Source organism: Bactrocera oleae, chromosome 4 (genome assembly GCF_042242935.1).
Source record: "Bactrocera oleae isolate idBacOlea1 chromosome 4, idBacOlea1, whole genome shotgun sequence".
Taxonomy (NCBI): domain Eukaryota; kingdom Metazoa; phylum Arthropoda; class Insecta; order Diptera; family Tephritidae; genus Bactrocera; species Bactrocera oleae.
This window is the reverse complement of record NC_091538.1, coordinates 312,786-337,000: the sequence shown is the minus strand read 5'-3', so window position 1 is coordinate 337,000 and position 24,215 is coordinate 312,786. Positions and strand designations below refer to the sequence as shown.

At 31.4% G+C, this 24,215-nt stretch overlaps 3 protein-coding genes across 8 annotated transcripts; 1 reads left to right on the top strand and 2 right to left on the bottom strand.

Moving 5' to 3' along the window:
• Positions 1 to 77: 77 nt before the first annotated feature.
• LOC106617494 (uncharacterized) lies at positions 78 to 8,213 on the bottom strand. Its single transcript, XM_070107801.1, has 17 exons — positions 7,979 to 8,213; positions 6,515 to 6,801; positions 5,102 to 5,194; positions 4,856 to 5,039; positions 4,672 to 4,777; positions 4,429 to 4,525; positions 4,096 to 4,364; positions 3,580 to 4,043; positions 3,361 to 3,500; positions 3,106 to 3,302; positions 2,122 to 2,252; positions 1,953 to 2,058; positions 1,461 to 1,557; positions 1,121 to 1,395; positions 590 to 1,053; positions 384 to 523; positions 78 to 322 (listed from the first exon to the last, which is right to left on the bottom strand). The coding sequence occupies exons 4-17, from the start codon at positions 4,960 to 4,962 to the stop codon at positions 162 to 164; spliced, it is 2,754 nt and encodes a 917-aa protein (XP_069963902.1). The 5' UTR covers positions 4,963 to 5,039; positions 5,102 to 5,194; positions 6,515 to 6,801; positions 7,979 to 8,213; the 3' UTR covers positions 78 to 161.
• Synj (synaptojanin) lies at positions 5,511 to 16,628 on the top strand. Of its 4 annotated transcripts, none has more exons than XM_036374184.2 (6): positions 5,511 to 5,654; positions 8,905 to 9,652; positions 9,875 to 11,307; positions 12,806 to 13,315; positions 13,384 to 14,458; positions 15,533 to 16,628. In XM_036374184.2, the coding sequence occupies exons 2-5, from the start codon at positions 8,977 to 8,979 to the stop codon at positions 14,455 to 14,457; spliced, it is 3,693 nt and encodes a 1,230-aa protein (XP_036230077.2). In that variant the 5' UTR covers positions 5,511 to 5,654; positions 8,905 to 8,976; the 3' UTR covers position 14,458; positions 15,533 to 16,628. The 4 variants fall into 4 exon arrangements, with proteins under 4 accessions (XP_036230077.2, XP_036230076.2, XP_014090283.2 ...); XM_036374183.2 differs by having other exon boundaries at positions 5,519 to 5,701; XM_014234808.3 differs by having other exon boundaries at positions 5,519 to 5,781.
• On the bottom strand, positions 16,609 to 20,078 carry LOC106617520 (outer dynein arm-docking complex subunit 4). Of its 3 annotated transcripts, none has more exons than XM_036374218.2 (3): positions 20,003 to 20,078; positions 19,750 to 19,884; positions 16,609 to 17,373 (listed from the first exon to the last, which is right to left on the bottom strand). In XM_036374218.2, exons 2-3 carry the CDS (start codon positions 19,876 to 19,878, stop codon positions 16,711 to 16,713), a joined length of 792 nt encoding a protein of 263 aa, XP_036230111.1. In that variant the 5' UTR covers positions 19,879 to 19,884; positions 20,003 to 20,078; the 3' UTR covers positions 16,609 to 16,710. The 3 variants fall into 3 exon arrangements, with proteins under 3 accessions (XP_036230111.1, XP_036230109.1, XP_014090235.1); XM_036374216.2 differs by having other exon boundaries at positions 19,947 to 20,068; XM_014234760.3 differs by lacking the exons at positions 19,750 to 19,884; positions 20,003 to 20,078 and adding an exon at positions 17,467 to 19,340.
• Between the last annotated feature and the right edge of the window lie 4,137 nt (positions 20,079 to 24,215).

The following is a 24,215-nucleotide window of genomic DNA, read 5'->3' as shown; positions in this document are numbered from 1 at the left end:
ATTTTTTATGTGCTGTGTTGGATAGAAAAATTTACAAATTTTTTTATATTTCCATATATAATTGATTTTTAATATAATTTATCCAGTATTTGACAATTTTATTATATGTTTCTTTTCTTATACTCAATATAAAGCGTATGCCACTACTTATTACGTATCACTTAAATATTTGATTTTGATGCAAATTGTATAGTCCCATATTCACCAGTTATCATCCAATCTTTACTTTCCTTTTCTAAAATATCGGATTGCCCTTCAAAAAGTCCACATATCAAATCTGCTTTGACCGTACGTAAACTGCAAATATTTGTCGGCCGAAAGCCTGTTTGTTTGATAAAAATTTAATAGAGTTGTTACTTTTTATTTAATATTTAAATTTGCACCTCTCAGACATTTTTCAAATGATTCTGTGAAATCCCAGGAGAAGTCACTGATAAGTTTTCGGTAATTAAGATCGCCTTTGAAAATTACTAAATGTGATACAGAGAGCCTTTTATATAAATCTGGATCAATTTCAGACATCCTATAATGGGATAAGCAAAATAAATATACGTACGCGTTTAGCACCAATGAAATTTAAGAAATTCACCTATAATATTCATATGGACTTGTCCAGAATTTATTAATATTAGCCACTTCGAATTTATTTTCTACAACAAATTTTTGCCATTTTTTCCCATACTCTTGTAAAACAGGCGTTGTATGATCTTTCATAAATTGTAAACTCCAACGAAAGTCGTTGACAGTTGCATCTGATATAAACCAAGGTATAGCTTTCAAGTTGAATCGAACTTTGTCAGCTAATTTACTTTCGATTAAATAGTCGGCGAGTATGAAATCAGTAAAAAGCTCATAACCTGCATTATCACAAATAAATTCAATAACGATAGCATATCGCCGGTCTGCTGATTTCAAGATTTCAATAACTTGAGAGCTTTCATCAATAATTACTCTTTTATCTAAGTTTTTAACATGTTCGAATGGATTTCCATTAAGTTTTACTTCTTTACCGGTGGATATGGACAAGTCACATCGGTTTCCCCATAAATTGAGCTAAAATGTTATGAAATAAATTAAAAACTGACTATTAATTAATATTAATATTAGCAATGTGTTAGACCTTCAATAAAATTTTTAAATTATCATCGGATATGTTGGCTTTCATGCTTTCAAGACCATGAAGAATGTCAAGCATTGGTTCTACGCTAATTATAAAGGCATTTTGCTTGTTTTGCGAAAAATAATCGTATGCTTTAAGCACTCTATGATTTTCAAAAAAGTAATACAAACGTCTGTATATATAACATTCAGAATACAGCCAACATGCTTTTAAAAATGTGTTTGAGTCATTATCCAGGTCTTTCAGAAAACTATTCCAAAGCATCTTGTCCCCTTCTATTAATAAATTGATAAATATCAAAATCTTAGCACTAAATGATATATATACCATATGATTTTACCGATTCCCTCAAATGTTTCCATGACATGATCGTTTTCCAGTTCATATTTTAACTGTAAAATCTTGTCTACAATAGTTAGGATATCCTTTCGAATTACCTGAAAATGAAAAAAAGATTTTTAAAATCAATATAAATTTAAATACTCTACAGATTTTAGATTTAATCTCATCATATATACCGATGTATGCCAGCACTATGACATTTACTTTAAAATACAAACATACCAGTGTATGCAGTTGTGTAAAAGATTAATTTCTTAAAATGCGAATTCATAAAATTAATTTGAGTTATTTAGATAAACAGAAAAAATATATACTAGCCTATTAATAGCATTATAATTACTTTTTAACACGTTTGAATTAAATTTTTTCGGGTTCATATTTCCATTTACTCGACTTTTTTCTAAATTCTGTGGTAAAAGTTGCAAAATAATGTAAATTACTCAATTAGTATTTCATTTATGATATTTTTTACGAAATCTCGAATACCAACCTCTCCAAACTCAGCGGTTATATTATCGGAGTTCTTTGTTATGCCTTCAATAGTATTTTGCAATATTTGCGGCAATCGGATTTTCATTGTTTTATAGGCAAAACTCCTGTTTTAATAAATGAGTATTAATATTTGTAATTTTATATTTAGTCATACTAAACTGTCATACTGTTTATATCGAGCCGAAAGAAAATTGTGCCGTGGAGTTTTAATATCCATGATGTATAACGGGTCCGGTTTACACAAAACTTCACTTGCCATTATCCTGTTTTTATGAAATTGTAATGTAGATGAAAACTTTCAGTTAACACGATCAATTCATAAAATGACGCAGTATATTTCCTCTATCTCAAGGTGCCCCTTTCCATTACGGAAAATTAGAGATGTAAGAGATCAATGTTTCGAAACATGCCATATGCATATACTTAAGTACATACATGCACACTTATATGCAGGTCTCATTGAATGCTTCATTGGACATAAATAAAATGTTATAATAATGCATTTGCTTTAATTTTTTCTCCCCACATTAATAAAAATATTTCGAATTTATTTATATATTAATTAAATTTGTATACTGAGTTAATATAACTTTATTATATCTTATAGTTAATAGTATGGTGAAATATACCCACCGTACTTTTTTTAATTTTAGTATGGTAAGATTGTACTCAAACGAAAACAGCTGATAGTACTGAACACTTTTAAAGTTTTTTGCATCTAAACCTGGAAGGAATAACTGTCAGCTGTTCTTATTAACCAAACTATTAAAATTTTTCTCCAAACTCAATATAAAATTCTTGACTAATGATGAAAAATAGAAAAAACCAAATGAGTCAGGAGAATCAGATGCCATTTTTCATATAGCTGTATTAGAAATTGGAATATTTATTTTTGCCTAACTCTATAAAAGGAGAAGTTTTTTACTTCAAAGTAATAAAAAACTAAAAAAATGAAACGAAATTTGGCAGAGTAAATTGTAACTGTAACAAATAATTTTATTATTAATTTTTTTTTTATCTCAATGCATTTTTGAGTGAATTGTAATTTTAGAATAAATAGATAGTTTAATTCATTATTTATGTTGTAGTGAAATAATAGCCTGGAGATTCTTAAATGTTTAAGTGGTCGATATTCTTAAATCTGGGAATTATTGCACACTTAAAGAATTTGTTATGGTTTCTTTGTCATATATGGTCGGTTTATTTATAAATTGTATAGTGCCATACTCTCCAGTCGTCATCCAGTTCTGATCAATTTCAAATACCTTTTCTGCTTGTCCCTCTAATAGGCCACAAATTAAATCAGCTTTTACGGTTCTTAAGCTTACAAAATCCGTTGGCAGAAAGCCTATATGACAAATAACAATTGAGTGGTTGTCAATAAAAGTTTCTTAACATTAATTTACCTCTTAAACATGTTATAAATTGTTCAGTACAGCTCCATGAAAAATCTCCAATTAGTTTTCTGTAGTTAAGATCTCCCTTAAAAATAACCAGGCGGGATTCCGATAATTTCTCATACAATTCAGGGTTAATTTTGCACATTCTAAAATAGTAAAGTGTTCAGCTTTTATTAGTGATCTATGCAAACTTATATGTAACTAAGCATGTCTTCGCATTAATACCTATAGTATTCATAAGGGCTTGTCCAAAAATAATCCAATGGTGCTATTTCAAATATTTTATCATTCAGAAAATCTTGCCATCTTTTACCGTATTCTTTTAAAATAGGTATAGAATGATTTTGAAGATAGTGCAATATCCAATTTAAATCGTTTATTGTAGCATCGGAAACGAACCAAGGAATGGGCTTCAAATTAAAACGAATTTTTTCCACTAATTTGCTTTTTATCAAATAATCAGCAAGGACAAAATCAGTGAAAAGTTCATATCCAGCATTGTCACATACGAATTCCACAATAGCTGGTTTATTGCTAATTTCCGATTTTAGACTTTCAAAAACTGACTCCGAGTTATCGATGAGGATTTTATTGTCAAAGCTTCGTATAAGATTAAAAGGGTTGTTACCAAGTTGGACCTGCTTACCGGATGTAATGGATAGATCACAGCGATTGCCCCACAAATTAAGCTGTTTTATAAGTAAATATTAGTTTTTGGTCATTAATAAAGTAAAAAATTACCTTAAGCATCAGTCGAAATGAGTCATAAGTGACATTAATACCTTGAAGAACAGTCAGAATTTCCTGAATACAGCCAATTGAATTAATGAGAGCATTTTGTTTTTGCTTAGCAAAATAGTCAAAACTGGTTAAAGTTTGAGAGTTTTCGAAAAATGAAGATAATCGACGATACATATAACACTCAGCGTAAAGCCAGCAAGCTTTGAAAAAACTATTATTTTCTTCGCCCATATTTCTTATAAAGTTGTTCCAACTTTCTTTATCAGGTTCTGAATAGAGCAATAACATACATGAAATTATTTAAATCTTTTTGATGTTTAAATCCTTACGTACCATTACCCACAAAAGGTTCAAGAGCTTTATCAGTTTGAAGTTGATATTTCAATTTTGATATGGAACCAATAATATTTTTAATTTCTTCCCGCGATTCCTATAAATGTTTCTTTAATTGATTATACATAAATAAACATATATTTCAAATGAATACTTTTCAACAATTCGTTCACATGTTCGATAAATAGTTTATCAAAACTTCTAGGAATGACTTTTTTTTAATGCTTCTACATACTCACTAACCTCACCGTACTTTGATATCAGCTCATCCTTATCTTTTGTTATACTGTCAATTATACTTGTAAGTGTTACTGGTAGTCGAGAGCGCAAAGTATAATAAGCGAAACTCCTGCAAATCATATTTTTATTTACACCTTTGTATGTATATGTATTTAATTTTCAGTTAAGAGTTAAGTGATTGATTTACTGTTTATAGCGGCCGCACATTGGTGAGCGTGGAGGGGTATTTAAATTTAAAATACCATATTTGGCATCAAATTCTGTCGAAGGCGCTTTGAAACTAGAACTGGACATACTCCACGGTATCGAATTTTTTGATTTGAAAGATACACGGGGACTGAATTTTACTTTTGATATAGTATAATATTCGACTAAAAATATAAAAGATACAAAAGTTTTATAAAACGTAAACACTATACTTTTTTAAACTAACCTTAAATGTTGATTTAAATCGCAACAATTCTTTTATGATATTTATAGTTTTTTGACAGATTTTATTTGATATCAATAGAACATCTGGCTTCCACTATATGTAAACAATAAACATATGGTGAGCAACAACTTATAATGCCGTATTAAAAAACTTGGAAAAATTTATTTTTTAAGGCTAAACTGATAAAAAAACTTTTTAAACAAAGAATACCGCGGGCCTTCTTAACAAATTGCATACTTTCTGTTAGTTGACAGTCTGCCCAACTTTTTTGCCACTTATTCCTCATATCATTTGCTAATGATGGTTCCAAAATATATTCATTAGCCAACACGTAAAATAATATTGAAATGAATGTATGTATATATTTCCAATGAACATATGTAAATAAGAATTCACCACGATTGTACTACTATTACACCACGATGCAAACCAATCGTCAAATTTGCAAAACTTCACAATTTCTTTTAGTTCTGTGAATTTGTACAATTTCTGTTCCGAAATACTTGTGCTATTATACTCGATTTTATTGAATTGGTCGTTATGTTCATAAAATGTAATAATAATTTGATTAAACAAGAAAAATAAGATTTGCACGGAAAAGTAAGCGTTGGAGTTTTGTGAAAAATCTATAACATATTGGCGTTTTGTAGGCTGGAGTTTCGGAGGGCGGATATTATTTAGTAATATGGTATTTATAAAAGATATATTGTAAATTATATGGCCTCCAAAATATCAAGGGATTCACATGTACAAAAAACCTATAGTGCTGATCACAGAATATATATATATATATATATATATGTGTTTTATAATTTTGGCGAATAATATGAGTATATGAGTGCATGTATGTGTGTATTTACTTATATTACAAATTACTACCGTTAGAAGAAATTAGCAATGTCTCACACTTAAATTCAGAGAATTCTATGGCCGGATGTAGTGAATCGTTCTGTAAATTAGCCGATTTCTTTATTGTGGAAAGTTAGCTAGTAGGTACATATATAAATATATAATGTATATATAAATCCGAATAATATTAAGTTATATGCAGTACTTACAATTATATATTTTAAGAGGGGAGAAAGCAAGGTACTGTAGAAGACCCTGCATAAAAGACATAACGAGAGAGTTTCTATAAAATGTATTTACGAGTTTGACGTTTGGAAGTTTTAAGATTGCATTCAAATTATGTTTTTACAACAGTCGGGACTATGAAACTGTCAATTTGTTAGCATGTCACATAACAATATTTTTCAGATATTCTCTGCTGCTACAAAAACAATCCTTTTAAATTAATTGATTTTTTTAAATTATTTAATAAGATTTTTCAGATGTGATAGGTAGTTATGTACATACTTATCTATCTACACATTGCACTTATATATGTAGAAAATTATCACTTAACATACTTACATATGTAAATAGGCAATATTTTCCCGCATTTTTATTAAGATAATTCATAGATTGGGTGATATATTCGGCATAAAGTCTGCTAGAATAACGAAGATGCTGAACAACATATCACCAAAAAATTCGAAATTGATTTTTTTTATTTGTTACGATTCGTTACATCGTATTATTTATGTACATATGTCTTCTGCTGTCAGATATAACCAATTTATGGCCAAAATTCTAATTTCGTTTCAACATGAGTAGGTAGTTCCTGATTTACATATATTGTTTTTCCTTCTCCCTGTAAACTTGTGAAAAGTAATAATAATATATAATATACGTTATTTTGTATTTCAGATGACGATATACGTACAGTAAATGGGAGTTGGGGTCATTCTGGGACCTACATATTTCACCCATTTTTGACATTAAACTATAATATTTCCAATATACGTTCGCTTAATTTTATTAAGATAGCTTACTTATTGACCGATATATACGATGGAAAGTTGGAAAATCCCTTTATATATATTTATCTATATATATATAAACGATGGTTGGAAAATCCTTATATATATATATATAAACGATGGAAAGTTGGAAAATCCTTTTATATATATTTTATAAGGAAGCTAGAGGATATATTGACTCCATTTTTGTCCACACAAGGACACGTGGCTATCAGAAAAAGAGGTTTCCTGAATTTCTTTATATTGACCGATATATATAGACATTATGAAATCAACAGGAAGTTCGAAAATTTTATATTAGATAAATGGGGACTGGAGAATTATTGACCCGATATTAGTCATTTTTGACACAACGGTGCATTATCGAGAAAGAGTCTCTTCGAATTTCATTTATATATACCACGAAGTGATCGATATTTTCGGTAAAAAGTGAAATGTTTCCTTCCGAATTCGAACTTGAGATTGCACACTTCGAAGGCACAATTTTTTCAAAGTGCACGGTGACACGCCCATTGCTCATTTTTAACCGATCAATATGAAGCTTTTCCGTGCCATTTTTACTGAAAAATTGTATGTTTCTGACGTAGTTCTTTAATAAGTTATTGCTTTTTTAATAGTTTTCAACATAACCATAACTTTATAAATTTTCATACTATAAGAGGAAGCGCTGGAAGTCTTGTTTTCAGTTGTTTGTAAAATATGAACACGAACCGGCGATGTCCTGTTTCAAGTTACAGTTTTGTATTTTAAATTTACTTTAACCTTTAGCTTTAATAAAGAGACTTATTTATATATCGCACACAAAATACAAAAGAGAACTAGAAAAATGAAAAATGTTCAGGTGGAGCAAAAAAACAGTTCCTGTAAAAATTGTTAAAAGTTTATAGATCGTCGTTCAGAATGTAGATTATCTTCTATAAAGAGCGTCTTACTCAAGTATTGATTTTATAGTTTAGTTTTAGTCGAATAACAGTGTGATAATCACAATTTTAATAATACAGACGATTAAACTCACTTTTTTCAGATAAATGGACACAACGTTGTAGAATACGATTTATTTCAGCAATAGCGACACAACTACAAAAAGTACAATTCAGTTGATACTGAATAAGCGAGTCAAACGATGCTAAACTTTCCTCGCTTTGCTTGACAGTTCATACTTCAACATCGAAACCAAGAATAGATCATAGGGCACGTAGGACGAACGATTTGCTTTCCATTATTCTCTGAAATTTAATATTCGGTAAACTACACTCAAATAGATATTTCAAAAACATATTTCGATTCAATTGAAAAATAAAAGAAATGAGTAATAAAAATGGCGACTGCTGCTTCTCAAAGTTTAAAAATATGAGAGTTGCCTAACAAAACATTGGGAGAGACATTGGCATGCACCATGCTAGGTTGCTAATGAGGAGTTACGACTTCAGAAGGTTTAAAAATGTAATCAATCTCCCAAGAAACAAGTTTCGGCTACACTGACAATTGTAGGCTTAAGAAGCATCATTACAACATGAGATTTTCGTCTTGTACAAACTGCCACTTCTGCGACACAGAGCCGGAAACCCCAAAACACCTGCTAGTAGACTGCGTAGCAGTTTGCAGATGGAGAATTAAGGCCCTTGGATCCATGTTTCCTAATAGGGCTCACATCGCCTCACTAGCACCTAGCAGTATATTGGAGTTCATCAATGTGCTGGGGCTAGGTGAGTCGTTGTGACTTAGGGGAGGGAATAATAGACCATAGGTCGCGGTGCATATCTCTATTCAATTTATTTATCTAACAAAACCTATATCAATACGTTGATTTTTTTTAGAAATGGCAGTACGTACATTCAATTTAGTATAAATGAACTTGCGAATACTTCCAAATATTGAATTGTTGTGCCCAGGTTTGTTTGTAGTTTATTTTATATAAAATTTTTTTTATATTTATTTCAGATATCTTACCACCGGAAAAAATAAAAAATTGGCCGAACAGGATATATATACCCATCTAAAGTCTTATTAAAAATGGCAATGTCAAAGGTCATGCGGGTACTGGAAAAGTCTATTCCACCATCACCCTACAGCGTTCTTTTAGAGCATCGAAATAAAAGTGATAGCATTCTTTTTGAATCTCATGCGGTTGCTTTGCTCTCCACTCAGGAAACTGATGTAATACGAAAGCAGTATACAAAATTATGTGATGCTTACGGTTGCCTTGGTGTTCTGCAACTAAATGCTGGAGAAAGTACTGTTTTGTTTCTAGTGCTTGTCACTGGCTGTGTTTCAATGGGAAAAATCTGTGATGTTGAAGTTTTTCGAATTACGCAGACACAATTCGTGGCTTTGCAAAATGCAGCTCCGAATGAAGACAAAATATCAGAGTGCCGCAAGCTGTTGAACTCGGGAACTTTTTACTTTGCACATTCGAATCTTTCGATGATCAGTAGTTTACAAAAGTTTGATATAACATTATGTGCTCAACGGAGACAAAAAATATCTGAGACTGACAATCGTTTCTTTTGGAATCGAATGATGCACATACATTTGCTCCGTTTCGGTGTAGATTGTCAATCATGGCTTCTGAAGGCAATGTGTGGTTCTGTGGAAGTTCGCACAGTGTATGTTGGAGCTAAACAGGCTCGCGCCGCTATCATATCTCGGTTAAGTTGCGAGCGTGCCGGCACTCGATTTAACGTTCGAGGTATGTAATAAATGTTTTTATGCAGAATATAATTGAGGGCTTTTACTGACTATATATTTGATTTACTTAATTTTTTTTAGATTTCAGATATTTTAAAAATATTTTCTCCAACATTAAAATTTAATGTATTTTTTTTCGAACAAAAAATTTTTGAAAATGTATAAGTTCTGTTATATTTGCTATTTTTATATAACTAATTTCATTTTTATACCTCTTCTTAAGGCACCAACGATGAGGGGCATGTTGCTAACTTTGTTGAGACCGAGCAGGTTATATATGTGGATAGTGATGTGACTAGTTATATTCAAACACGTGGATCTGTTCCTCTTTTTTGGGAACAACCGGGTGTACAAGTTGGCTCACACAAAGTGAAATTATCACGAGGCTTTGAGGCTTCTGCGGCAGCATTTGATCGACATATGGTGATGATGAAGCAACGTTACGGGTATCAGGCGATTATAAACCTTTTGGGCACATCGATGATTGGTAGTAAGGAAGGTGAGGCAATGTTAAGCAATGAATTCCAAAAACACCATAATATGTCAACCCACAAAGACGTTTCACATATTATATTTGATTATCATCAAGAGTGCCGAGGTGGTAATTTTGGTGCGCTTTTGAAACTGAAAGAGCGTTTGGGAGTTTGTGGTGTAAACTATGGATTTTTCCATGCTTCCCAAGGGCAAGCATTACGTGAACAATTTGGTGTTATTCGCACTAATTGCCTCGATTGTTTGGACCGCACCAATTGCGTGCAAACGTTCTTGGGCTTAGACATGCTTAGTCAACAAATTGAAGCTTTAAAATTGGGGGAGAAAAAACAAAATTTCTCCAGATTTGAAGAAATATTTCGGCAAATGTGGGTAAACAATGGCAATGAAGTTAGTAAAATCTATGCAGGTACTGGAGCTATACAAGGTGGCTCCAAACTAATGGATGGGGCGCGATCAGCTGCTCGTACAATACAGAATAATTTGTTAGATAATTCAAAACAGGAAGCAATTGATATTTTATTACTCGGATCAACACTATCGTCAGAATTAGCTGATAGAGCTCGAATATTATTGCCATCGAATATGCTGCATGCGCCAACTACAGTTTTAAGGGAAATGTGTAAACGCTTTGCTGAGTATGTAGCTCCCCGTACCTGTCGCGTCGCAGTTGGTACCTACAATGTAAATGGTGGTAAACATTTTAGAAGCATTGTTTTTAAGGACTCATTGTCTGATTGGTTACTTGATTGCCATGCATTGGCACGAGCTAAGGCTCTAGTCAACGTGAATAATCCATCGGAGAACGCCTGCGATCCGGTTGATATATATGCGATTGGTTTTCAAGAGATCGTTGACTTGAATGCCTCTAACATTGTTGCTGCCAGCACAGATAATGCCAAATTGTGGGCAGAGGAATTGCAAAAGACTATTTCTCGAGATAATGATTATGTGCTTCTCACATATCAACAACTAGTAGGTGTGTGTTTATATATATATGTTCGACCGGAGCATGCGCCATTTATTCGTGATGTTGCAATTGATTGTGTTAAAACGGGACTAGGGGGCACCACTGGAAATAAGGGAGCATGTGCGATACGTTTTGTTTTACATGGAAGTTCGATGTGCTTCGTCTGTGCTCATTTTGCTGCTGGTCAATCACAGGTAATAGATAATAGATATTTAGATAGTTCTTTATATTGATATTTAGTTAACGGTTTTGATAAAAGTTATAATGGTATAACTCAAAAGTTACTATTCATTTAAATAAGTTTGAATGACTTTTTTGCGAAAGTTTGACGCAGTTGTAGCTGTTAGAAATAGTTTATATACATATGTACATAGCTATATATAAATGTATGTATATTAGGCATGTATGACTGTAAAATTCATATCGGCTTAAAGGAAAACATGTTATAATGAAAAATTCGATTTTATTAGCTACCACAGCGCTATTCTCTTCATGTCTGGGAACAGCAAATAATCACTGATGCTCAGTTTCGGAGAATAAGTGTATGCGAAAACAAATATAGGCCTAATTCTTGCAATTTGTTATTGAATTCCTTTTATGTTGCCCTGTGTATTGTTTTGATGAAACATGAACTTCTTTTTCTAATGAAATCGTTTCTACGTTATTACGTTACTGCAATATTCTAGTAATAAATAATAGTCGAGAGGTAGTAGTTGGATTTTACTTCTTCAAGATAGTGAGTGAATAACTGGTTTGAACTTGCAGTGAAATAATGGACCCAAGTTTAATCCATTTCACGTGCCAACGATAAAAATTAGCTTTATTACGTTTCCAACGCTACTTAGATTCGATCAGTTCATTGTAGGTTGTATTCGATTGTGTGCTCTCGCAGCACTCATTTTACAGAGATTTTTTCATCTTTATAGTCTCAGCTATCTCGGTCTTACAAAACCTTAAAATAATCTTAAATTTTACACCCGAGATTTTACGAAAGGGTTTTAAAGGGTCCCGGGCATTGCGCCGCACACATTTAGGAGAAATACTATATCTCGGAAATTACTCAACCAATTTTGTACCAAATTTGGTACATTATTTTGGCATTGTTTTGTTACATTTACATGTTAAATTCTTACGGAAAATTTTTTGATATTAAGTTGTGCTAACCACTAAAAATATATCTCCCGTTTTGATTTCAGCAAATTACGAGAGTATAAAATGTTCAGTTATACTCGAAGTTAGCGAGGAATAAGTACTTCAATTCTTATTTATTTCACAAGACGTGATGAGTTTTATTAAATTTATACTATACGCAAATGTAGACAATAATATACAAAGTGATCTGACACAATATAGACATAATAATATTCTAAATGCCCGCCCTTTATGTTCTATTTTAAAACGTCGTAATCTTATATCTTATCTGTTAATCTGTCATCTTCATTGAATAAAAAAATTTTAATCACTTATTCGCCTTTATATCTTTTATATAGTAATATATAATATATTTGCTTTGGTAACTAAAATACTTGATTGATAATATTTGCTAGAAATAATCATGGTTTGTGTGCTAAAATGTAGGAATAATATTGTAAACCAAACAAACTTTGGTATTTTCTCGTTATGACTAAATTTTCGTTATATAGAGTTTTCAGTGTATATATTTTAATCTATGAATTTTTTAATTAATTATAGGTTGCTGAGCGTAACGCTGATTATGCTGAAATAACAAGAAAGTTGGCGTTTCCAATGGGACGTACTCTCAAGTCGCATGATTGGGTGTTTTGGTGTGGTGATTTTAATTATAGAATCGACATGGAAAAGGATGATTTGAAAGAAGCTATACAGAACGAAGATCTCACATCTGTACTGCTGAATGATCAGCTGCGTAAGGAGCAAGAAGCAGGCAATGTTTTCAGCGATTTTCTCGAAGGAGAAATTAGTTTCGATCCTACGTATAAATATGATTTGTTTAGTGATGAATATGATACGTCAGAAAAACAACGTGCACCTGCTTGGACTGATCGTGTATTATGGCGTCGACGCAAAGCTTTGGCAGCAGAAACAGATGTCAATAGTGTTGAATGGAATCCAGGTAGACTTATTCATTATGGTCGTTCAGAGTTGAAGCAAAGTGACCACCGCCCAGTTATTGCTATTATTGATGCAGAAATTGTGGAAATTGATTCACAGCGTCGACGAGAGGTTTGGTGAAACATAAATACATTTTTTTTAGTTGCATACATTTTTGTTTTATCCTTTGATGATTTCAGGTTTTTGAACAGGTCATAAGAGACTTGGGTCCACCTGATTCTACCATTGTTGTGCACGTCAAAGAGGATGGCGTTTATGACGACGGGCCGACTATCTATGATGAAGCAGTCATGTCTACGCTTATTCAGGAATTGTCGAAGTTAGGCGAAGTCACTTTGGTTCGATATGTAGAGGACACAATGTGGGTAACATTTCGAGATGGTGAATCAGCATTACATGCGAGCAATAAAAAAAATATTCGCATTTGTGGTTTGGAGCTACAACTTCAACTAAAGACTGCAAATTGGCAACCATTAGTTGACAATGAAATTGAGTTGTGCACAACAAACACTATACCCCTATGTTCGAATCCGCAAGAACAAGCACAGTTATTCAGTAGTTCACCTGACATTCCGAGGCGTCCCAAACAGCCTCCTGGGCGACCAGCACCAGCTCGCCCACCTATGCCACTGTCACCTAAAAGTTCGCCTCGTCATCAACCACACGTTGGAGTTATTAGTGTCGTCCCTGATATGCTGCAATCTAAACTCTCCATACCCTTAATGACACAACCCTTACAGCCCCTACCCATTTTGTCTCAAAGCAATCAAAAGAACACTAAAACAGCTAGCAATGAAAGTATTTCGTCTTCTAAATCACAGTCACCTACTGAAACTCAACAATGTTCTCCATTACATTCGTCATCTGTAGTTTCGCCAGTTGAGTTGACTGATGGACAATTCCCGCCCACTCCTCCAAGGCAAAGCAAAAATTCTACACCAGTATCCACACCAATACGTCAACCGAAACAAGAAGGTACTTCAACTTTTTACGATGGTAGTGCTAACATATATGAAGAAATACAAGAAGAAATTCCAGCGCCTAGACATCCACCACCTCCATTTCCATCAACTACAAACCAAGAAATTGCTCCCATTGCTTCTGTTGAAAGTCCTCGCAGACAAGTAGTAGTAACACATCCGACACCAATAGGTCCCCCACCACCTTTGCCGGCGCGGCGCGGACCTCCACCTATACCCAATCGCAGTGGAAATGCACCACCACTTCCTACTCGACCAGGCAATAACAATTAAAGTAAGTACTAAAAACTTCTACTTTGCTGGGTTTGCACAAATTTGTTGATGTGTAATCTGAACGCAGCTGTAGTTATCGCATTGTTTCGTTGTTGTTTTATATTCTTCATAAGATTATATGTAAACATCTTTTTATGTTCGCCCTTTTAAGAGTAAGAGTTACTAACTTTACTTATGTTTTTTATAGTTATATGTTTTTTATTGTTATAATAATATAAGATCTCTTCATGACACTAAGTGTACATACACAGATCTTTTCCTACCTGAAATTGATGAATCAGTCTGTATTTCATAATGCTATATACTCAACATAATTATACCACAGATATTAGTTATTGGAGAAGAATAATGCAAAACTTAACATAATGTGCTTTGATGGTCAAAGAAGTCCATATGTGATTAAATAGTACTAGCTCCCGTGTAACAAATATAATAATTTGCGAGCTGGTGCTGGCTAATTTCATACTGTATCACTCAAAATGTGAAGTATCATTAAGTGCGTATGCTTTTCTATGAGATTTGAATAGCTGTAGGCTAAAAATCGATGAAACATGATTTTCGCCACTCTTTTTGAGTGGTTTTATACCGTTAGGTCAATAACATTAAGCTAGAATATTGCGCATGACGTACGAATGTTTAATTCACATACAACATTTGTATGCTAATTTTTTGCTGATAAATCGAAATATTTCAACATTTATTAATTGTTAATAGCACTACGGTGTTTTATTGATTTATTTTGAAGCGCTACAAACGTCAACTACATAGAGAAGAGGTCGATAAATTTTAAAGTTCTTAACTTTTTAAATATTTCGACAACCTAGTTTGGAACTTGAAATTAATTAAATGTAGTTAATTTTTTTTTTCTGGCTAACTGTATATTGTTGTGTTATTGATTCTGTGTATTTCTTTTTTATTTAAGTAAATTTCTGTCATTGGTTAATTAACTTAGGAAACAATTGTTCTTAGCCTATGTATACTAACTTGCATTTTAACATTTACATACATTTTTAAAAACAGAAATTAAAACATTTATCTGCCAGAGATAAGTAATTACTATTTATATATTTGTCAGGTACTCATTTCGACACCGCGCGTTTGTACTTCTTTCCTGTGTTATTGTAATGATTGTTGCGAAAATGTAGTTAATGCCTAAATACTAGCTTTGGGTCATTAATGGATTTACTTCAATAGCATACAAACTAAGAAAAGTGTTATATCTTCAACTTCTATGAGAACCTGGCAGTGCTATTTTACGAATCTCTTCACAATGAAAAAATTCGAAAAGGAAGAATACTTTTATGCCAAATAAATAAAAATATAAAGAAAAAATTAAAAAATTATTAATACGTATTTATTTTCCTATTACATTAGTAAAACTTTTAGGTAACTATGTATGTATAATGTGTTTAAACCGACAAATTATTATTTTCAAGTGGTGCTGCTGGAGTTTCTAAATTGAGTGTAAAACCATAAATATTATGATATTTATATCTAAGTTTTGAATTTTATTAGTTTTTTATTATCATAGTTTATCTTTATTAGAAATAGACTGGTATATAAAAGCTGACATTCCGTAATAAAGGTTAATTTACCGGCTAAACCTTTAAAAAAGTATGATATTTCCTATCCAAAAATTTAGCATTTAGCCATTAAGCTAAAACTAGTCAAAGAAGCTCAATAACACTTTTTAAAAAGGTATTAATAATTAAAAATGCTATTTAATGAAACAAATTTAGATATATTTATACTAAGTTTGCTTAATTGTTAAATAAAATAAAATTGTATTCAATTAAGTTAAACCAAGTAACAAAGTTAAATAACATAATACAAATGCGTTTATGTTAATATTGTTGAAAGTATTTTATAGTATAAATAAATATTAACAATGTATGGCAAATATGCAAGTCAGGAAGTTATTGTTGCTACTAGTAAAATCCACTATTTATAACATATAGATCTAAGTGTGTGAACAATCCTGAGGCTTAATTTAGCATGATATTTGTGCATTGTAATGACATCTAAAATCATTGCTTGTTTTTGGTTGAAATTTATAGGCGAAAGCCCATGCACATTCGAAAAAGTTAATTACAATACCTATAAATGTTACATTGTAAAAACACATATAAATATTAATAAAACTATAATAAATTAATATACTACAATTAGAATTTATTTTAGTTTGATTATGTTGAGCTAACCCAAATATATACATAGGTAATGTTGCTAGTAATTCACTTATATAAATTTGTTCTAAAACCAGTCTGGTAGAGGTTCTTGGGGTAGGCTTTTGTAACTTGGAAGTGATGTACAAGGACGTTGTTGTCGCCAAAATTCTTGCCGTTTTTTTAGAAATTTAACAGCTTCATTTGCATGATTGGAAATATTTTCCGAGTTTGTATCGGCTCGAACTAAATCGGGATGTTTCAACAGTTTTTCTAAATACTCCTTATCAACGCATAATTCACCTAACAATTTGCGAGCGTTATGTCGTTCAATTTCGGTTCTGGATAGTTTTGAGCGATTCGAATGTTGTGAATTTGTTTGAGATTGTTTATTGCTCTTATATTTACTAGAAAATTTGTTATTGGAAGAATTGAGTGCAATATTGAGCGATGAACATTTACTAGTTCCTATAGTATTCTCAATGGCTTCTTGAGTTTTTTGAACACCCAATCGAAAGGAAGATAATTCGGGACGAGAGCGCAACCCTTGGTGGAAGAACATTAGACTCTGTTCGAATTGACCAAGAAAATAAAGTGATTCTGCTTTTTGGAAGATGGCTCGAATATTATTTTTGTCTTCAGTGAGTGCAGTTTCCGCATCCTGTAATGCTTTTGATGGCTCCCCTAGCAAAAGGTAACATTTACTTCGAGAAACCAATGCATTTATGTCAGTGCCATTTAGTTCGAGGGCCTGAAAATGTAAATTAAAGATAGATAATATAATTAATATAGATTGTTAATATAATTGCATAATCAATTGTATGAGTAGTTCAATTGTTCGAACCTGTGAAAAGAAATATACCGCGTTTTCTGGATTGGCATTTTTAATTTCTTTCAACCCCAATGCTATAATGGAGTTAATGTCTGCCTCATCCGGTATTTGCATAATTTCATTACGATCCTGTTTATGTTTTATTTGCAGGCTTTGTTTAATGTCATAAGTACCGGCGCTTACAGCTGCTGCTCTATCTTTATCAGTGTAGAAGTCTACAAAATTTTCTTTTGGCTTCTTTTTTAATACTTGATCCTCGGTTTTTCTACGCGCTGCACGCAACTCTGCCTCAATACGGTTTCCACGACCCCCAATTCCACTTTTTTCTACATCGTCAGCAAATTTTACTGTTTTACGATTACAAATTACATTTCGGACACCTGGAATAGCGTTAGACGAGCCTCTCTTATTAAAATAATGTCTTGTACGTTTGCGTGTGGATTCATCTATTGACTCTTCATCTGCAGTTATTCCGATTCTTATAAAACTTTGAAGTAATTCTTGTTCCTTATCAACATCTAAAATGTTTTTCACAACACTTGACATATTGACGGAAAGCAGTTTGAACGAAAAAAACGCTTATGAATATGTTATAACTGACATTTTCATTCAACCTTTACCTTAACATTTTTTTCAATGAATCCACATGCACATATGTATTAGGGTGTTGCTCAAGAAAAAATCATGTGCCCACCCAGGGACGGAAGTTAAAATGTACATGTGTACATAAATATCTATCCTTTAACACATTTATATATAAATCCTTTTTGGGGATTTTTTCCACATACATATTAAATATTAACTTATTATAATTTGGTAGTATTAATATCTTAGAGCTAACTAAAGCAAGAAAATGACAAACGTCGGGATTTGCATTTCTTCAAAGGATTAATGCTGTTTAATATATTATACAACCCTAATGTGAAATACGAGTTGTTAAGCGAAATTGTTTTAATGTTTGTGTTGCTTGGAAACACGTGATAATCGATAAGCTAATCTACCTGATTTGGAAAATTTTATATTGTGCACTTTTGGCTAAAATTACTACGAATTTATGCAAATGTAGGAATTAATAGCAAATTAGGTATATTTAAATATGATCGTAATAATGTTTTATCATATACGAATTTATGAGTCACACGACGTTGTGTTGCATAATACTTTGATTAATTTTGTAATTTCATAGTATTATCTGCAATGATCATTGTTTAAACGGTTTATGTATGTATATCCCCAGAGTTACTTTTAGACAACTTAATTAACAATTGAAGACAGAATTGAACAAAGAATCAATCCGTCAGGCACACATGTTTTTTAAATACAAAATATTATATTAGTTTTTAATGATGGTGAGGTGTACGATGCTCGCAATATAATACAAGTATTTAAATGATTTCAGTACCTAAGTTAACTTATAGCGATGAAATCCTTGAATACCTGAAGAAAATTTGATTACAGCAAGATTTTAATTGATTCCAATTAAATCTTGTTTGTGTCAAATGTTTATTGTGGGTTTTAAGTAAAATGTTGTAGTAATTGATCTATGATCGAATTAATTGTGTGTTCAGTTAAATATATGTATATGTATGGGTAAAAAGTAAAAAAAGGTAGCATTTCTTCGTCGGAATCGGAATCCACCTGCCTGCGACTTACATATTATATATTGATATCAGCTTAGTTTTTAGATGTGCTAATTAAGATTCACTAAAAAATCCGAAAACATTTTATCAGCCAGACGGCATGACATTGAAAGGAAATAAGAACCGCTATTTATACATTTGTAAACCAAAGCATTACCGAGTGCATAGTAACGGTCTACGCTCGTGTTTCAAAATTATGACATAAAAATTTGTTAACACTAAAATTTTTTCTCTTTGCTTTGTTTATTCGACAAACTAATATCTTTAAGTTTGATAATCTGTATCGAAAAGATTTGCATTGAAAATTTGCATGCGTTAATAGGAAATAACGCAAAATTACAAATTGAATGCCTATTTTGTTTTGTTAACACAATAAAAAAAATTAATCATTCATAAAATTGAAAAATTATTTTGTACGCAGCTCTGTTAATGTGATACATCGAAACGAATATTGGATTCTAGGTTATTTCCATGGTATGGTGTGCTTACATAATCTGTTCCTGAGATTGATGTTCGTTTAGTTCAAAACTCCGAACTTACTTAAATATTAGGAAGTAACCAGACGTATATTTTAAAATATTTTGTAAAATAAACTTTGCTAACAATAATTTTAGCTTAATGTGATTTTAACTTCACCGCTCTTTACATTAACTACCTTATTGTAACCGATTAAAGCTTTATCGTATTCTCGAACTTTCATATGGTTGTGAGACTGATCACATAAGAGTTTGGTGCAGGTCTCCAATTCTTCCAACGGGTCGACTTTATTTCTTCTACGCGGCATTATGCACTATAAAAAATTTTAAATATACAATATTATATTTATTTTTTATGTTAACCGAATGACTTTACATAGCTATTGCTTCCGAGATACTGACTATTTGGCGAGTCTGAAGTTAATTGCCTACCTGGTGCTTAATGAAATGTAATCAAATGGGACAAAAAAAATTTCAATAAATGACAAAAAACTTTTTCAAGGAAAACTTCGACTGTGGAAATCAACGCATTCAAAAGTATGTAAATAAGATAGCTTGTAGGAAATGATCTCATTTTAAAAATATAAAATTATTAATTCAATTATGCAAGGTTGTATCGATAGCCAAAAAACAACAATTTCTCAAAAATGTTTTAATTCATAATGTCAAAATCAGCTTTGTATTGTTTTGTTTTTTTAATTCAAAGATAAATTTTTCAAAGATTTCTATCAATGAAAATGCGGTTTTTGAATGATAACTGAATACAAATAGATTGGAAATCACATAAAATCATCAAAATGTGAACAGAAAATTCATGAGAAAAAAAAACAGTTTTTTGACATTATGAATTTAATTTTTTTGTAAGGAAAGTACGCTCCTAGTAACACAACCTTATATAATTGAATCATGATTATAGTGTCTTACGCTGGTTTTTACTATGCAAAACTACAAATATGTTTCTTTGAATAAAATGTTTAATTGCACTACATATTCCCCACGGTAAATGTTGTTTCCCGCAGACCCGATTTTATTAATCTGATTCTAATCATACAACTTGTTAACAACAGTACAAAAATAAAAGTCGAAGAAAAGTAATATTCATGGTATACTTGACCAATATATTTGTCAGACTACCGATATAAGAGCATTATTTTATCTGTTGATTTGATTTGTTTTGAGCAAGATAAACTGTGTTTTATTTTGTTCTACAGGGTTGTCTTCACCTTTGAGTAATATTTACACAAACACGCAAATTTGGAAATGATTGCAGACATTCAGAAGTGCACCAATTCATCTAGGTTGCATGCTATGACAAGCAGTAATAAAATTTAATAAACAACCATTAACTATGACTATTTAGCTTTATACATAAATATGTACTTGTAAGTTTGAGTAGTTGTTGCTTTGCCTGCTTGTCGGTCCTTAAACCGTTTCCCCGCTTAATTCTCTTCACTCACAATTTACAAATTGCTTTGATTGCCCTTTACTTAATGTGACAATTTCTCAAAGAACTTAATTGTATGAAGAGGGAGTAAATGTTCATATAAGTTTTTTTTTACCGAGTCTATGAGTTACAGAATTACGTTCCTATTTTTACATATGTATGTAGTATATGTGTACATCTGTTTGTAGTGCATATGCTACATAGCATATTTACTAAGAAATATTATATCTATAAATACATAAATATCCAATGCTTCCGATTTTGTTTATTCTTGCTGTTATTAATATAGATTTTCGCAATTTTAATTGTCTACAATTGTAATTTGTATTGGATGTTTTAATGTCATTAAATTTGTTAAATATTTGGGTAGAACGTTTGAAAAAAGGAAGACAATCAAGCAGAGGAAAAATATTATTCAAGTCTTTATTTTAAAGAAGAAATCCATTTTTGACAGTTACTATAGAAGAATTGCCTGTTCTAAAGAAGAAAATGAGCTTATCGAATAGTTAATCTCTTAATTGAGTGAGCATTAGTTAAATAGTTTATATGTGTAGTTATTTATAAATAAAAATATAATTTCCGTTCCGTTTCCATTATTAATACATACATATGTATATCTACATCTACATGTACATCTACATGTAGATATACATATGTATGTACATATGTCTGAGTACATATCGACGCCAAAATCGTAGGGTATTTGTTCTACTTCTGTATTCTATATATATATATATGTATAGAATACTTTTCCAGGTAATGGGTTGGTTGGTTCAGCACAAATCAATTATAAAGTACTTCTGCAATTTTGTTTAATTAGTTGAGATTTTCCTAGCAACGTTACATATTTAATATGCACCGCTTTGATCACTAACATAATTATGTACATACTTGTATGTAGTCTGTTATGTAAAAGAAGTAGCCTTTGTTTTTGTTTTTATTTGTTTATTCAAATTTCTTTTATTCATGTAAACTTACTACTGCTAATGTACTTTTTGCTACATACAGATCGTACAATCGTACGTACGGTATGTAACTCTATATGTAAACAAGATTAATATTACATATGTATTTATATAATTTTATACTTACAAATGGATGTATGTATGTACTTAATCAAAGAAGGTGGACACATGCACAGGATTTTATGTGGTGACGTTGGTTGCACATTTGTAGGTGTCTTAAATAAAACTATACATTTCTTGTCTGTTTACGTCGGTCTGTACACACATACATATGTCTTCATTAATTTTTATTACAGCTTATGCGAATAATATTATCGAACTTCATTTTAATATTTTCTTAATAGGTCAACAGAAGATGCGTTTAACAACATTTATCATTTTTAGCATTCAAGTTAAAATTTTTGCCTTAATTGTGTTCCTTCATAAACTTGAACCATATATAGGATTTTAATTGCTTTTAAATATCTATAAAAAAGTAGCATGTGGCCATTATAACTACATACGTATTTTGAAAATTTGTAAAATTTTCTCGAGTCAACAAAACAATATTATTTGGAAGTTATTGCTCCAGCAAAACTTTAAAAAAGTTAGAGAGTGAGACGTGAAAATATGTTATCCATTATCAGCAACTCCCCTTTTTGTTTTGCCCAGTGCGTTCACACGAGTAACTCAAGTCGGACAACATTTTGCTATTCCCAAATATCATTATTTCAAATTCTTGTACGCTTTATTTACGCGGTACACAAAAATTATTTTCTTTGGCTAATTTTTTGTTATGTTAAGCATATTTATTATATTGCAAGTATTCATTTGAAATTGAGCGCAATTGCAATCATTCCGAAAATTTCAAAATGTAAAGGAGTATCGAATTATGTAGCAGCGAATTGTTACCCAGTAACATTGTTGTAAATAACGGACACCTTACCATAACATATGTGTTAATATACATACTTACATTAGTACGCAAAAGTTTAGGTTTAGTTAATAATATCATTTACAGCCATTCTACACTATAGCGAAAATAGCTGCAGTTCGGCAAGCGTATACCAAAATACACATTAGGAGTGGATATCTATCGGATACCTACCGTATGAAACTGAGCTTAATATCGATTACTATCAACCCTTGTAATAGCTCGCAGAAATGTCAAAATCAACTACATTATTTTGGTGTTTGAATACATATATATAATATCTTTAAAGAAAATATTTATTTATTTTGAGCGTTTCTAACTGAATTATTTACTAAAATTTATCTTAAAAAAACTCGTGGCATAAACGCATTGTGCATTTTTAAGTAATAGTTACTTTCATTTTTGTTTGTATTAATGTGATTAAACTAGTATTTATAATTGTAACGCTGCATTCTTTTAAATTGTTATTTAGAAATAATTATTCAGAGTCTTTAAAATTTCCAATATTAATCAATTTAAAAACTGGGTAATTTTACGACGAATGTACAAATAATTTTAAATCCATTGAAATACTCTAAGTCTTATTAAAAGATTTTAATTTTAAATTCATTGTTTTCAATTTTACTTTATTTATGCCACATATTTGAGCAATGCCATATACTTTAAGTGCTTCCTAAAATGTAAACTCAAGGTTGTTATCTGAGTTTTCAAGTATACTTCAGTAGCCATTCGTAATGTTATAGTAGCCAGCGTCAACTACAATTTAGAAGCCTTCTACTATAGGGGAATTAAATTTTAAATATTAATAATTTTTATTTAAATTAATAAATTTCAATCCCGTATACTTTGTTGACACAGTGGGACACATGACTCGCTCAATTCTTTACTTATTGAGAAAGTTGAACGAATACTTTATTTGTTATAAACATTTTTAGTGAATATTTTTCGTCAAAAAAAAAAAAAACAATATTTCTTCAAATATTCATAAGTTTTGCATTATTTATTTATATCCACATGCCACAAAGTTTGTAACACTTAGAAAGAAACGTCGGAGACCCGTCTGTCTATATATTTAAACCTTACGTATTTGAGATATCGATTCGAAATTTTGACCACAGGCTTTTCTCACCAAGAAGCTGTTCATTTGTCGGAACCGCCGATATCGGACCACTATAGGATATAGCCGCCATATTGATCTATCAACGCCAAGTCTTTGTTTGAAACACTTCTATATTTGACAATATATCTTTACGAAACTTGGCATAGCCTATTGCCCCGGCAATGTTACAATGTCCGAACATATTGTTCATATAGGTATAGCTA

Bases quoted from the DNA above. Each gene is read 5' to 3' on its own strand.
- Synj (XM_036374184.2), top strand. From the start codon at position 8,977: ATGGCAATGTCAAAGGTCATGCGGGTACTGGAAAAGTCTATTCCACCA. The intron at 9,653-9,874 runs GTATGTAATAAA...CCTCTTCTTAAG, and splicing joins CACTCGATTTAACGTTCGAG to GCACCAACGATGAGGGGCAT. The intron at 13,316-13,383 runs GTTTGGTGAAAC...TGATGATTTCAG, and splicing joins ATTCACAGCGTCGACGAGAG to GTTTTTGAACAGGTCATAAG.
- LOC106617520 (XM_014234760.3), bottom strand. From the start codon at position 18,000: ATGTCAAGTGTTGTGAAAAACATTTTAGATGTTGATAAGGAACAAGAA. The intron at 17,374-17,466 runs GTTCGAACAATT...TTACATTTTCAG, and splicing joins CGGTATATTTCTTTTCACAG to GCCCTCGAACTAAATGGCAC.
- LOC106617494 (XM_070107801.1), bottom strand. From the start codon at position 4,962: ATGTCCAGTTCTAGTTTCAAAGCGCCTTCGACAGAATTTGATGCCAAA. The intron at 3,303-3,360 runs GTAAATTAATGT...TTTGTCATATAG, and splicing joins ATTTATAACATGTTTAAGAG to GCTTTCTGCCAACGGATTTT. The intron at 1,054-1,120 runs GTCTAACACATT...ATAACATTTTAG, and splicing joins ATTTAAAAATTTTATTGAAG to CTCAATTTATGGGGAAACCG.